This window comes from Argentina anserina, chromosome 6 (assembly GCF_933775445.1).
Source record: "Argentina anserina chromosome 6, drPotAnse1.1, whole genome shotgun sequence".
Lineage (NCBI taxonomy): Eukaryota > Viridiplantae > Streptophyta > Magnoliopsida > Rosales > Rosaceae > Argentina > Argentina anserina.
Window position 1 is genome coordinate 34,165,777 of NC_065877.1, and position 15,096 is coordinate 34,180,872.

General features: G+C 35.3%; 2 protein-coding genes across 2 annotated transcripts; one reads left to right on the forward strand and one right to left on the reverse strand.

Moving 5' to 3' along the window:
* Window positions 1-105: 105 nt before the first annotated feature.
* LOC126798117 (uncharacterized) lies at window positions 106-938 on the reverse strand. Its single transcript, XM_050524958.1, has 3 exons — window positions 693-938; window positions 442-557; window positions 106-331 (listed from the first exon to the last, which is right to left on the reverse strand). The coding sequence occupies exons 1-3, from the start codon at window positions 881-883 to the stop codon at window positions 267-269; spliced, it is 372 nt and encodes a 123-aa protein (XP_050380915.1). The 5' UTR covers window positions 884-938; the 3' UTR covers window positions 106-266.
* An 8,355-nt stretch (window positions 939-9,293) lies between these two features.
* Window positions 9,294-13,925, forward strand: LOC126798102 (serine carboxypeptidase-like 25). The gene is made up of 8 exons (XM_050524943.1): window positions 9,294-9,573; window positions 11,206-11,409; window positions 12,060-12,235; window positions 12,377-12,661; window positions 12,782-12,912; window positions 13,026-13,121; window positions 13,460-13,565; window positions 13,712-13,925. The coding sequence occupies exons 1-8, from the start codon at window positions 9,294-9,296 to the stop codon at window positions 13,856-13,858; spliced, it is 1,425 nt and encodes a 474-aa protein (XP_050380900.1). The 3' UTR covers window positions 13,859-13,925.
* Window positions 13,926-15,096: the final 1,171 nt, after the last annotated feature.

Below are 15,096 nucleotides of genomic sequence, written 5' to 3' on the forward strand. Positions count from 1 at the left end.
TCTAGGGTAATTTTGCTTTATTAACTTTTGTAAGATCGTTTAAATCACTAAGTATATGTTAACTGAGTGTCACTAATCTTCATTATTGATTCCATTCAATGGTTGATATGCTGATGGATCTTATTACTCATTCACAAGTCACATCTATATCCAAATTTCAGAATACATGAACAAAAGAACAAAGTCACACACCACAAATTTCACTACACCTTGAAGCAAAGAAATAAAAAAGCCACTGGAAATGTTCCTAAAGTGCCTCATACTCTTCAGTTCTTCGAATCATACTTCAATTCCGAAGGAATTTTACATTCTACAGCGGCCAATCCGGAATCTATAGCAGGACCAAAACATTAGCAGCATAGTCAATTCAGCCAAAACTATTGATAATTAAGTAAACCTTTATAAATTTAGACTAAAAAAACCTATAAATGTGACTGTTACCTTGAGTAGGCTTCAGCATATTTTTGCTAGGGGGCAAGAGGGAACTACCCTTTCTGTTTCTGGCCAGAAGTCCTTTAGTCACAGGGGACATTATCTTATCAGTTGGGCTTGTATACCTACCAAATTGTAGTAAAACCTCTTCAAACACAAGCTATAATCTTATATAAATCAATACAAATATATATATATATATATATATATAATTAGACGTTATAGATTGATACATGTTCATATATTGGAAGATAGTATACCTTTCTGGGAACTTGAATGCCTTTGGAACTTTAAGGCGGTCGGGGGTAGTGATCTTGTGTATATCATTGCTGGAATTCTGGGAGTTTTCATCTTTGCGTTGGAGTTGAGATGGTGTTATGCCATCAGAAAAGCTCATGGTCTCCGATTGAATTGGAGTTTTAGGAGGCATTATTTCTTGCACGTTTTCCATTGGATGATTTATGAGAGAGTGGATCGGTTAAGAAACTAGCTAAGAGGGAGATGAAGCAGGCAGAGAATAAGAGAAAGAGAGACTGGAAATTAATTTATTCATGTAGGAATATGAGGATTAAAACTAAGAGGAGAATATGCGTCTTCATGCCAGAGGTTACCGTTAGAAATTTGCAACGGTCGAATTCTGGAAGTGTCTGGAATGGGTTTTTGTGAGTTTTAAAAACGAAGTTTAGGGCCTTAATAACTTTAATAAATCTCCAGTCATGAGCCATTTAATTGTAATATATGTTATTAGGCCTTAAAATTGGCTCGAGTTATATTCTAAAAATGCTTCGGACCATTATAATTGTAAGGGATCAAATGCAATCGAAGTTTCAATAAGTCTAAGGGGATGGACGTTGTCAACGTTTTCCTAATAGTATGAAGAATCTGGTTTGAAACTCAACTTGTGAAATCGACTCCTGAGAAACATTTTATACTAATTGCTTACGGTTTCAAAGTGGTAGCTCACTCAGTAATTATTGTGAATGCTTTTACTCGTACACAATTAAGCATACGACAATAACGATCGTGTTTAAGTAATTGTCTCTTGTCTCTTGTTGTCTCTAAGCTTATAATACAAATTACTAAAACGAGAAGCATGGTACCAGGAAACAAAACTTGAAATTCACAATTTCTTGAAAACTAATCCATCCATAAACTAATATTCTAGCTATCAGGCTTCTCTCTTAATTGAGTGGTTAAGTGACTAAGGTCATAAACTCATAATTCCAACTAGCGTAACAGCTGCCGCCATCTTCTCTACAGTTTGATGGCTCACATCACATCATATTCCATTTTCAAAAGCTGCAGCTGACCCAAAAGGTCTTCGATCATCATATCTATCTACCAAGCTTCTTCAAATATAAGCAAGAAGCTGCCCTCCTTTTTGACCAAAGAAAAAACCCCAATCATCGAGAATTCAAGATCCATCCAGTGGGGGACGAGTAGACGACTATCTTTATTTTTGATTGTTTATGGAGAAAAATCTTTGTTTTCTTAATTTGATCTTATCGATCAGCAAATTTATAGTTACCTTACTGCTATATGTACACGAATGTATGACTATTTTTACCAACGAAATATCACAAAATTAATCGACCGAAACCCGGATATCAATCAGGGCCCGCCCTTTGGAGTAGGGCTGGACTCGGTGCCAACGGTTCGGTTTATGAGCATTAACCGAAAACCGACACCGAATTTTCGGTTTCATGTTTTCCAAAATTGAAACCGAAAAATATACATAGAAACCGCGGTTTCGGTTAACCTATAATTCGGTTCGGTTTCGGTTTTGTTTCGGTTACAAAACCTAATATCCTTATTGACATTTCGTACTTGACTAGTGAAAATAAAAAGATTAAAAGTGAAGGAGTAAGCTACAAGTTCAATACTTTAATTAATTATATTCACAAAATATCAAGAATTCAAATATTAAGTAAACAAAAATAGTGTTTTGCTGAAACACAACAAGTTAACCAAAATAAACATTAAACCCCATGAGTTTCATCACCGGATGTTCAGACTTGTCTTAACATGAGGGCTAGTTGACAAAACCCAAAAACATTACATTAGATCTCTGCATGCATAATTGTACACATACAAAAATCAAAATCATATATTACCTTGTACAAAATCACATATCTATACATGTATATATTTATTACCAAATTTATGTTTTGCATAAGCACCCAATTGATTACATATGTTCATCAAATATAAGTTATAACCTTAAATGTCAATTCTCGGTTCGGTTCGGTTTCCACCGGTTTTTTGAAAGTATGAAACCGATAACCGACACCAATTACTCGGTTCGGTTTGGTTTCCGACACCGACGCGGTGATTCCGTTCGGTTCCGGTTTCTCGGTTTCGGTACGGTTCGGTTATGGCCGGTTTCGGTATTTTCGGTGTCAAAAAGTCCAGCCCTACTTTAGAGTGTTGCAGCTTGCACCGGACTTATAACAAAATTCTACTTTTTTTTAACTTAATTATTAATTTAATATATTGAAAACAAATAAAATTATCATTTTCGGTGTTCATAATTAAATTGTTTCAAGAAAATCTCACTATTTTCATTCTTCCATCTTTTTATCTCTTAAATCTTTTTATTTTATTTTTTTTATTATGAAAAAAATCATTACAAAAATCAATGAATTTGACTTCAAAAAAATTTATTAAAAGCCATTTTTTCCGCACAGCCTGGAATCCCTAAGGCCCGCCACAATCTTGTAACAGATGAGATCGGGGGACTTGTTTAGAGGTCAATTATCTTCATTCTGAAGATCTATCTAATGGTGGTTTGTGGTACTCCCAACTAAGTATGATTAATGATAAGAATCGTGCATCTCTTGGAGGACTTAAAACATAAGACGTACGTACTAATGATACTATAGATAATTTGTTCGATTAAACTCAATTACCATATTCTTAATTTGCTAATGATGAACATTATGCAGTTAGAGTATTAGAGAGGCATGCATGGCATTCAGATAAAGTCACGGGGGACTAGCAAGCTATCAATTAAGTAGGGTTGAGAAGTTGACTAATGATAAGATAACCCTGCAAAAGTACAACCAGAAATCATCACTAATTGGAAAAGGGTAAATGATCTGAATCTTGCCATATGCTTTTCATCTTTGCTTGACAACACTGATCGAGCAAGAAGTAAAATGCGAGCAATCATCCATCTGATCCATACATACGTAAGCCCATCCGCTAATCAAATTACAGCCCATAGTAATCTCTACTGTTATAAAAGAAGCCCTACAAAATTTCACCAAATTTGTGAATTGTCAAATATATTATTTTATAATTTTTTTGTTACACATAGATAGAATGACAATTATGTAAAAATATAAATGTTTCACTAATGTGTTTTGCTTAGTTTGTAAACGTTATATATATGTACATATTAATTTATGAAAAAAAAACGTCTGTTTAGTCCCTGTATTTTTGATCGGTCATTCATTTAGTCCATGAAGTCAATATCATCTATATAGTCCTCGAACTTGCAACTTTTAATCTATATAGTTCATTCCGTCAATTCATCTGTTAAAATGATGAGGTGGCTGTAAAATATCATCCCAGACAAATGTGTATTTACCAAAATGTCCTTTATATCAATGTTTTATTTTTATTTTCTTTAGTATTTCATTGTTTTTAATATATTTTTAAGAGATATGAATGCTTTTACTTGACAAAGTCATTTCCATTGTTTCTTTGTGTCTTCATATAAATTTAACTTAAGGTGAAAAGCATAAATTTATTAGATAATTGAAGAAAATATTAGAGAAATACTCCTAGGGCAAACTTATTCTAATATTTTCTTCAATTATCTAATAAATTTATGATTTTCACCTTAAGTTAAATTTATATGAAGACACAAAGAAATAATGGAAATGACTTTGTCAAGTAAAGGCATTCATATGTCTTAGAAATATATTAAAAACAATGAAAAATAAATACTAAAGAAAATAAAAAGAAAACATTGATATAAGGACATTTTGGTAAATACACATTTTTTAAAAGGATATTTAACGGTCACCTCAACATTTTAACAGATGAATTGACGGAGTGGACTATCTAGATTAAACGTTGAAAGTTCGAGGACTATATAGATAATATTGAAACTTTAGGTACTAAATGAATGACCGACCAAAAGTACAGAAACTAAACAGACGTTTGCCCATAATTTAATATGTATATATATATATATATATATTTATTTATAACGTTTACAAACTAAGCAAGATATCATGATTATAACGCACACTTCGCTCACATTATAATAAAGCATGTGTGGCAGTGTGAGGGCTGATGGACAATTAATGAGTCTTATGCGAGATTTTCATCATGGAGGAATTATTCATGAAGACCCTCTAATTTAGTTATTAGATTTCTCGAAGTCTCGTGAGTTGTTTGAGGCTCAAAATTTCAACCAACAGAAGATGTTTGGACGACTCACAATTAGCTAATATGTAACTAAATTAACAAATCAGTTTGTTCAGTGCTACGAATATGAGTTATATGACAACGCCGAAATAAATATACCTAACTTCGACATTTTTTTTCTTTTAATGTAAGAACTGAATATTAATGTTCATCATGTTCAAATTATGTCGCAAATTGTCACTGTTTAAACTCGAGACATGCAAATGCATTTCTATTCTTAATTAATCTACATGGATGACAAGTTGCAATTGATTCTCAACAATGATTTGTAAATAATAACTTTTTTTTTTCTTTCATGAATATGTCACGTCACACTACATGAACTCATCAATTTTGGACTAGATTTTTTTTCCGAGATATATTGTTTTTGGTGAATTTTTTGGTCTTCTGGCATCAATGTGAATCAAGCTAAGCTTTGTACCAAAATAAAAAAAAATGTGAATTAAGCTAGCTGCATTGACGTACAGTATTGAATGGAGGCAAAAAAAGTTAACTAGCCAGCAGTGTATTTTGGAATGAGATAGTGATGCATGCTTAGGGCATACACATCTACAGTGTACGTGTGGAGTGCAGAGTCTCATCTATCGGAACCAACCACTATTCACTATTCACAGTTACGTACTTTCTCATCCATCTCTATCCTAATTTCTGATATTCAAAAACAGTAGGTTCTGCTACGACTGATCTGGGACTGCTACACTGTGATTCTGAGGATTCTGATGATACCTGCTAGCTTCTTCAGATTCACAGATTCAGATCAAGGACCAGAGTGGATAAACCTAGCTAATAAGTGATGGATCTCGCTATGATTAATCGTACCCTTTTCTTATGGCATGGCCGCATGCATGATCGAGACAGGGAAAGAGTTTCTGGTGCGCGCGATCGATTCCTCCTTCCTCATGAATTAGCTAGCTAATTCTTTGTTTTTTCTTCGTACGTTTGCTGGTAAAACCTAGTGTACTTCAAAAATATTGTACTGTTTTTGATATGAACGTATAAGAATTTAACTATAGTGGACTATGTACCTAGAACATATATATTAATATATATATATAAGGGTAAATATCAGTAGCGTAGCTAAGAAATTTGTTAAAAGGAGTCAAATTTACATGTATAGCTACTTATTTTACAAATTAAATGAGCTAACTATGTAGGTTTAAGTTGATTGCTAATAATTCTTCAAATAATAACAAATTTAGGGGGAAAATACTATATGTATGAGATAAACCAAATCAAGGATAGAAAAAGCTTTACTCTTATTCTCTATTAAAAATATATTGATTTGTTTCAATCTTATAAATTAATTAAGAATAATTAGATATGTTATCACATTAGAATGGACAAAATGAAGCAAATGACTTAATTGCACTAAGATAAAAATAAAAATCCAAGTCATAACATAATTGTGAAGATGGTGAGGAGGGTCAATTGACCCTTCTAGTCTCTATTTAGCTACGCCAATGAGGGTAATTCTCTTGAGTCTTATAGTTGTGTAGCTCCATGCATCAGCATGACAATATAATTATTAAACATAAACTCTCACTAATAACCTTACGATTATTATCGATCAAGATTGCTAGTCGATTCAGCGATGAAAATGTATGCATGCATCATGCATGTGCTCAGCAATACAATTAGCACAGCAGGGACATGCAGATTGCATAATTTATATGTAGGCGTTACACAACTCACGGTATACACTTTTCTCCGTCGGGATCACTCAGTTAAGGTATGATACCCGAAACCGATCACACATTTTTTAACAAGTGCCCAAAAACTAATTTGTGGTGAACTGGTGATGTGAGAGACTATATCAGAAAGGTTCCCTCCCAAACCGGCCACCAACAACAGGTTGGGGATCGATAAACTTGATATTAGCTTTAAATCGATATATAAAATATCCACCCCAGTGCTCGAATACACGAGTACATCCAAGTTTCTTCTGCAGGTTGAGAATTGATCCGACAGAGAGAGTATTGAAGCGTTGACTCACCAGTCATCTTTTACTAGCGTTGCTTGCTTCCATTCATCTACCTCTCTCTGGTAGACTGGTATAGTCTCTACAGGATACTGTTTCATTGGTGCAACCGTACGTGTATCATTAAGGCTTCCTTTCAACATTATAATAATTCGATTCTTCGGTTCTTCCATTCCATCTCACAACTACTCACTGCTTCTGCACGAATAACCATCATTATTATTTCCCTGCTCTACGCGTACGCAAGTATCTACTATAGATTGAAATGCACATCACTTCTATATTATAAAGTATAAACCAAAAAACTCGGTATTTGTATGGATTATTATGTATACAGATCGAGATCGATTTCTTATCCATTCCATATGAACCCAGAAGGAATATATTCTCAAGGGATAGAAGAGTACATTCTAGGCCACGAAAATGGAAATGTCGAGTATGGAATCTTCTATAAAGTCTTTGTCAAGCTTACCTTATTAGAAGTACCTGAGAATTAAGCACCGAATTTTATGTGGAAAAAGCTAATATGATGGATGACTGTAAAGAGCTATAGTGGAGGATGTTAATTATGATTGGTTATGATGAAGAATGCTAAGTTTGGCCGCTTAGTATGAAATAGTGGAGGGTTGAAGCTTGGTAAATTAAGGCAATGCGACTCCAAAATAGCTTGACGAAGCATCATCCACATCCTATCCACGCAGATATTCACCATGCTATTTTTAGCAATCAATCACAACTCCATCGCGTGCACGTTGAGAAAACTATGAAGAAACCTTTTTCTTATTAATATATGCTATGGTGATCGATCATCAGGCCATGCATCTGAATCATCTAAAATTCTCCAAAGAAGTAATTAAGTTATCATTTCGTCATGCATCATATCGTATAAATATGGGCTCTTACTAATTAGTTATAGTTACCGAAGAACTACAATACGTAAACAAAATGGTAATTTAAAATGCGATACATAATCAAGAGTACGTTGATAATCGATATATATATATATTATGTTCATCACTACATACATAGACGTTGCTTTTGTTCTTTGATCGATTATGACAATCATCTATGTTATTAGATAGAAAAGTTAATTCTTAACTTCATCAATGCTTAATTGTATTTTCACTTATCAATCCCCTCAAAGGAAAATGTAGGAACTTGTAGTTTTGTTGGTAAAACGAAATTCTGTAACTAGATGATGCATTTGTACGGGCGCTAACAAAAATTAGACTTCATTAAGCAAAGTTCCTACTTTTATAAGCTATAGAAGCCACTACTTTTGAACCTCCTTCCAATTGCCAGATGAGGCCATGGCCGCCAATGATAGTATTATGATAGACCATTATCAGCTCTCACATTAAAAACTCCACAACAACAACCTTATATGGACAAATTAAAAGTGTAATCATATAATTAGGACGATATAATAATCAGAATGGACACATTTTAAATGTTATCCAGAAAAATCATTGTTATTTCCCCTCATTAAAAGTTCTAAATTGAGAGTATATTGAAGCTACATACCAAATATATTGTTGTGCGGAACCTTAACAAGTATGAAGTATTAAACACTTCAGAAAAAATAATTAAACAGAGAAAATAAAAATTTATGTAATTCACCTCAAAATCAAAAAAGTTACACGGACAAAAATAATGAGGAAATTACACTAATATCAAAAGGAGATTACAAGGTATTTATCATTTAAACTCAATATCCCAATAGCACCTAAATACACTCAGTAAAGATAAAACACTAACTAGAAAAACAACTTATATAGAACCCTAAATTGCGGCTACTTCTCGATCTATAACCCCAAAGTTGCAGCTCTTTTTTTTTCTACAAAACTAGTGACAAAATATGTATTTATATTACTAGACAAACAGCCTAAACCTAACATGATTAGCTCATAATATGAGCTTAATATTAAAGATAATTGATAGGCGATGGAGTACTAAAAACTTGATATATTGAAGAAAAATCTAGTCAAAGTCTGTTAGATGAATACAAGAGGATTAAATGGAGGATTAAAGAACTGTTTGTCTGTTTCATCACTTTCATGGGCATGCAAAGACCCATGTGTTCCCACACACCTAAAATAATACACAAGAAATGATTTTGCATGATGACATGGGCACCCCCTATACCTCTCTGATAATTACCTTCATTTTAAGGGTACATAATTGTCACCCACCAGCTTCAGTTTGCCCTAGCAAGACCCTAATTCAAATTTTGGTACGGAAAACATTTTTTATATATTGGCGTTTTAACATTCATAATGGCTCTCACACACTCACTCACTCTCTCTCTCCTATTTAATCCCGGCTGATAGTGCAGAATAACACAGGTCTCGCTTCACATCAAATACACACAACTAGTATTTCAGCTCAGAGAGTTACTACTCCACCTTCTTCTCCTTCCTCTTCTTCATTTCCAAGAAAGGCCATGGTTACAGTCATGGCCAAAACACACAATACCCTCCTACTGATTTCCATTGTATCTGTTTTGCTCCTGGGGCTGTTCATAAGCGCAAGTCATGGATCAGTTAATGAAGAGGAAGAAGCTGATAGGATTGTATCGCTTCCTGGGCAACCCAAGGTCACTTTCCAGCAGTTTTCCGGTTACGTCAATGTGAATCAAAGGGTTGGAAGAGCTCTCTTCTACTGGCTCACTGAGGCTGTTAAAGATCCCTTGTCTAAGCCTCTGGTCATTTGGCTCAATGGAGGTATAACTAATTTACTGAGCTTTTAGCATAATTATATACATTTGCTCACTGTGTTATTGGCTCGAGCTACTTCTTGAATTGCATTAGTCGCATATACTTTGCTTTAGGTTATCTGGCTTTACTGAGGCAAAACTGTTGCCGACATAGTCTTTATCCACCCTCCTGTTAATATCAAACCATTCATATTCTGGGCTTCTGGTTGTGAATTGGAATGAAACCCCTTAGTTGGTTAGGAGCATTATGGAGACCTCATTGCAATAATAGTTGTAGTTAGGGAGAAGTAGGGTACATATTTATCGATTTTCTGGTTCGGTTAGCCGGCTTCCATTAGTTTTATACACGGAAATATACAAAAAGATTAAAAGTGGTCGGAATGATGAGTGTGCCCAAGTGCCCAACTACCGGTATTGAATGCAAATATCTACTAGTTTCCAAGCTAGCATGAGATATAGAAGAATAATGAAATCTTCTTCTTTGGTCTGAGATGAGAAGCAGTTAGGAACCCATGCCCATATACGACACACAATTCGATCATTACCTTTCTCACTCTCCCGTGCATTGGCACAGAGAAAAACATATGTACAGAGTTAAAGCTCAAGTTAAATAGGCTAGCCGCTTTTTACAAAAAAAGAAAAAAGAAAAAAAAGAGGCTAGCCGCTAGGGATGGAGCTGGGATGAAGTGACAAGGTGAAGTCGTTGAATGCATTCAAAACTACCAAAGACAAAGTTCAATTATTAAGGCCATAGCTATTGAGTCATTTGCAGTTGTATTTGCCACCATTGTCAGTTATCTTCTGGGTCATGCATCATCAATGCCTGTAGTTGCACACCACCAACAGGCACCACACCAGCTCTAATAAGTTCCAGCCACAAATCCTGGAGACCCTAGCATTCCCCAAACCCCATCATTCACCAAACTCACACGGCTTTGATGAAGAAACTATCCTATAAGGCTGTATACTACATCACACCGTCAACCGTATATAGTTTCATTTAAAATACTCTTGAGAAGAATGATACATCATATCAATACTGTTATATATATAGGCTAAAATAACTCACATACGGTTTTACAATAGGAAAAAACTTGCGTACAAACTAGTATGTACGCGTGCGTCCAAACTCTCGTTTATTTGCACACTTTGGGAATATAAATATATGATTTTAACCGTTCAAAAGTTTAGTTTATTACTAAAGATCATTTATGTAAAATATCAACATAAACAAAAATCATCTCCATAGTCGATTGCATCAAACAAATTAACGGTTATGGTGAAAGTTAGTAGTCTTGTGATCAACCGTCAATTTATTTGATGCAATCGACTATGAAGACGATTTTTGTTTATGTTGATCTTTTACATAAATGATCTTTAATAATAAACTAAACTTTTGAACGGTTAAAATCATGTATTTATATTCCCAAAGTGTGCAAATAAATGAGAGTTTGGACGCACGTTTACATACTAGTTTGTACGCAAGTTTTTCCCTTTACAATATTCTAATGTTTGAAAAGTCGGCTATAGCCACATGCATTTCGGGATATATTTCTAGCAAAATAATAGTGTACGTTGAGTTTGTTTGATTCATCATTCATTTCTGATTTTGTGACATGTGAAAATCTGTGACGATTAGGCCCTGGTTGCTCGTCGGTGGCATATGGTGCGTCGGAAGAGATAGGTCCATTCAGAATAAACAACACAGCTACGGGTCTGTATTTGAACAAATTCTCTTGGAACACCGAGGCCAACCTTTTGTTCTTAGAAACTCCGGCCGGTGTCGGCTTCTCCTACAGCAACCGCTCCGCCGATCTGTTTGATACCGGGGATGGCCGCACGGGTACGTATACTTGATCATAGACACATAATTTCAGTTAATTAATTGATGATTGATGCCGTCCTAATTAAGCACCATGCACATCACGTACGTACGTATTTCAGAAATACTGTGTTAAGTACTAGTAGACTATCTCTAATTATCATGAGCGGTCATAGATGATTCATGATTGTTAATCATTGGCCGGGAAGTAAGGCACCTGTGTCCTTGCCCTAGCTAACTGCCTCATTGATTAAAATGACATTATTAAGATCTACCCCAGCATTGGCTGGTCACTTTCATGAGCTTGATATATCATGTATGGACACGTTTTTCCAAAGGTTCTTAGACATAATTAGGTCCCAACTCCCAAGTTGATAATCACTCCAGGTAATTATGTGTTGATTAGATTTTCTGTTCTCATGATGTGTTCCATTTGTCGTCTCTATGTACGTTGTTTCCGTTGGGGCTTCTTTTGTACTTGGGCTTCTCTTTGTATTATTTGTGCTTTCACTGCTTTGTCAACCCATTCTAGCTCATTGCCACTCATGAGTTGCTTTGAAATTTTTGTTCTTTAAGATAGTGAAAATTACCAGTGTTGTTGTTTTTTATTTTTTAGAACGCCACTGTTGTTTTATGTTCAACCTAATTAACGGGTTACTGTAATGAATCAGCAAGAGACTCGCTGAACTTCATAATCGGATGGTTGGATCGATTCCCTCGGTACAAGAACCGAGAAGTATTTCTCACTGGAGAGAGCTATGCTGGACATTACGTCCCTCAGCTTGCAAAAGCGATTATCACTTACAATGCAAAGTCCAAGCACCCTATAAATCTCAAAGGAATAATGGTATGTTGCATGTAAAGGTTTGAAATTTTGTGTCTCGCTCTGAACTCGGGAAGAGTTTCTATATTCATAATCATGCCAATACCTTTTTTTTTTGGTAAAGTAATCATGCCAATCAACCAACTAATCACAAATTGCGTGCAGGTGGGTAATGCCGTAACAGACAACTACTATGATAACCTAGGGACGGTGACATACTGGTGGAGTCATGCCATGATCTCCGATAAGACCTACAAGCAGCTCATCCACACTTGTGATTTTCGGAGACAGAAGAACTCAGATGAATGTGAATCGTTGTATAGCTACGCGATGGACACAGAATTTGGGAACATAGACCAGTACAACATTTATTCACCACCCTGCAACAACTCTGATGGTAGCACTAGTTTAATGTCTACAAGACAGAGTATGCGTCTGCCTCATCGACCGGTATGTAATTTGGATTTCGCTATCTGCATTTTCAATGCAATGTTAAACTAACAGTATTATCGATCATATATATATGTACAAATCAATAATCTCTTATACTTGATTACTTGAATCATACAGATGTTTCGACAGATGGCTGGCTATGATCCTTGTACGGAAAAATATGCTGAGCTCTATTACAACAGACCAGAAGTACAGAAAGCATTCCATGCCAACATTACTAACATTCCTTACAAATGGACAGCTTGCAAGTGAGTCCATGCAAACTCAACATCAAGCATCTTACATTCTTACTACTATTACAATCCTTCAATAACTAGCTGCTAACTAGCTAATTTGTGTTATTTTGAGATAATATCTGCAGTGAGGTTTTAAATCGAAATTGGAACGATACAGATGTATCTGTTCTTCCGATTTACAAGGACATGATTGCTGCTGGTTTAAGAATTTGGGTTTTTAGGTAATTCTTTGACTCTCTTTTTTTCCCTTTATTGTTGTATATATGATCATAAAATCCTGCTTGTAAGGTAGCTTAGAGATCACATCCGTTTGAAAATGGGAAACATCACTCTTAATCGGCTGCGTTTGGTGAATTAATACATCACATAAATACATTTCACCTTAACAATTTTCAAGTTGGCTAAGTTTGAATGATGACCTAAAGTTTGAATATTAGTCCTCATTTTCTCAAAATATCATGTCCTCCATGTAAGGGCTTCCCCTTCCTGTGACATTAGCCTTTATTGTTTCTGGTCTCGTGGTGCATAATCCTGTGACTGCTTTCCTTGCAAATTTTAGTGGAGACGTTGATTCAGTGGTGCCGGTCACAGCGACAAGGTTTTCCCTCGCACAACTCAAACTGGCAACCAAAATTCCATGGTATCCTTGGTATACTAAGAAACAGGTGAGCAAACACATCAATGTCTGTCCATTAATCATTATTATTAATTTTACTTACTGAGTTGTAGCAATATTGTAATTAAAAATGCTTGTGACTGATGCCGGTTGCGATTATGCGTTCTAATTTATGTCAGTATCAAATTGTAATAGGTGGGAGGGTGGACAGAGGTCTACGAAGGGTTGACATTTGCGACAGTTAGAGGAGCAGGTCATGAAGTCCCCCTATTCAAGCCAAGGGCAGCTCTTCAGCTTTTCAGATCATTTATTCAAGGGAAGCCCCTTCCAAAGTCGTCTTGAAAATTCAGCTCAAATGAGATAACAAGATAGTTAAAGACAAATTGAGAAGAAAGGAAAACTTAAGTCGAGAGAAATAGCTAGGAATTTGATTTAATTATGCTTTAGGAGAGGCAGACGACCTTCAAAAACGAGAAGGTTTGGTTTGCATTTGCAGTTTGTTCTCTTAGAGTCTTAGACCAAGCTGTATGGAAGTGAACGATGGTTGAAATGTTTCGATCACCGGCCAACTATTTCATTTAAGCTGGTTTCTTATCAGAAGGAGGTAAAACGAAGTTCAAAATCTTTAATCTTATTAGCCTCCGATCAGTGGTATGAAACGATGAACCGATGGAGATTGCGAATGCCAAATGGAGTATGATAATCAAATTGTCGCACCAAAACATGCAACAAAAACAACACGCACCACGCACGTACTTCTCCAAAATGCAAAGACGTAAACACTAAACTGGTAAACACAAGTAACCCTGATCGATTTGTCCAGACTAGTCAAGCCGATTCGCAACGAGATTGTTCAACTTGGTCTTTAAAGAATTAGTATTTGTTGTTAAATTGTGTCATGCATGATCCAACAGGTTGTAGGTTGACTAGGACTTTAGCAGAGCCCTTTTATTATTAAGAGCTCGTTGTGGAGGAAATTAAAACATGCTTAAAAGAAAATGACATATTCTAGAAAACAAATCGTACGTATGGAGTACAAGAAGGATAAGTGGTTTGACAAAGTTGGAAATTTGCCATACGCGTTAAATACACCATATAAGTGTGGAAATAAAGGCCAATTGAAACTAAGACAAATTGACAATGGTGAAGATGATCGGAACTAAAGGTATAAGAATTGCGATATGCAATGTATTTTGACCATAACAATAAGCTTTTTTCGAAAAGGACTTTCAAATTGGAGACTCAGATCAGTCAGATGTGTTTTTCTTCGACATAGACTACCGGTATAACTCTAGGACCTGTGAAGAGCAAAAATGGTCAGACCATAAACCACGGGAATCCTTCTTTTTCTCAGAAAACCTTCGAGGTATGTGGCATGATATGCATGACTATATGCTGATGCATTGTAGGTTAAATCAGTTAACAAAATATAGGATGTGCTATAATAGTTTACCTCATCAGTGGAGAGTGATCGATGGTGTAACGACCTTAAAATTTCGAGTATAAAAACTCAAAATTTTAAAGTCGTTAAACACCAAACAATCTCAATGAAATCGAAATCATTTAAAATGCCACAGCGG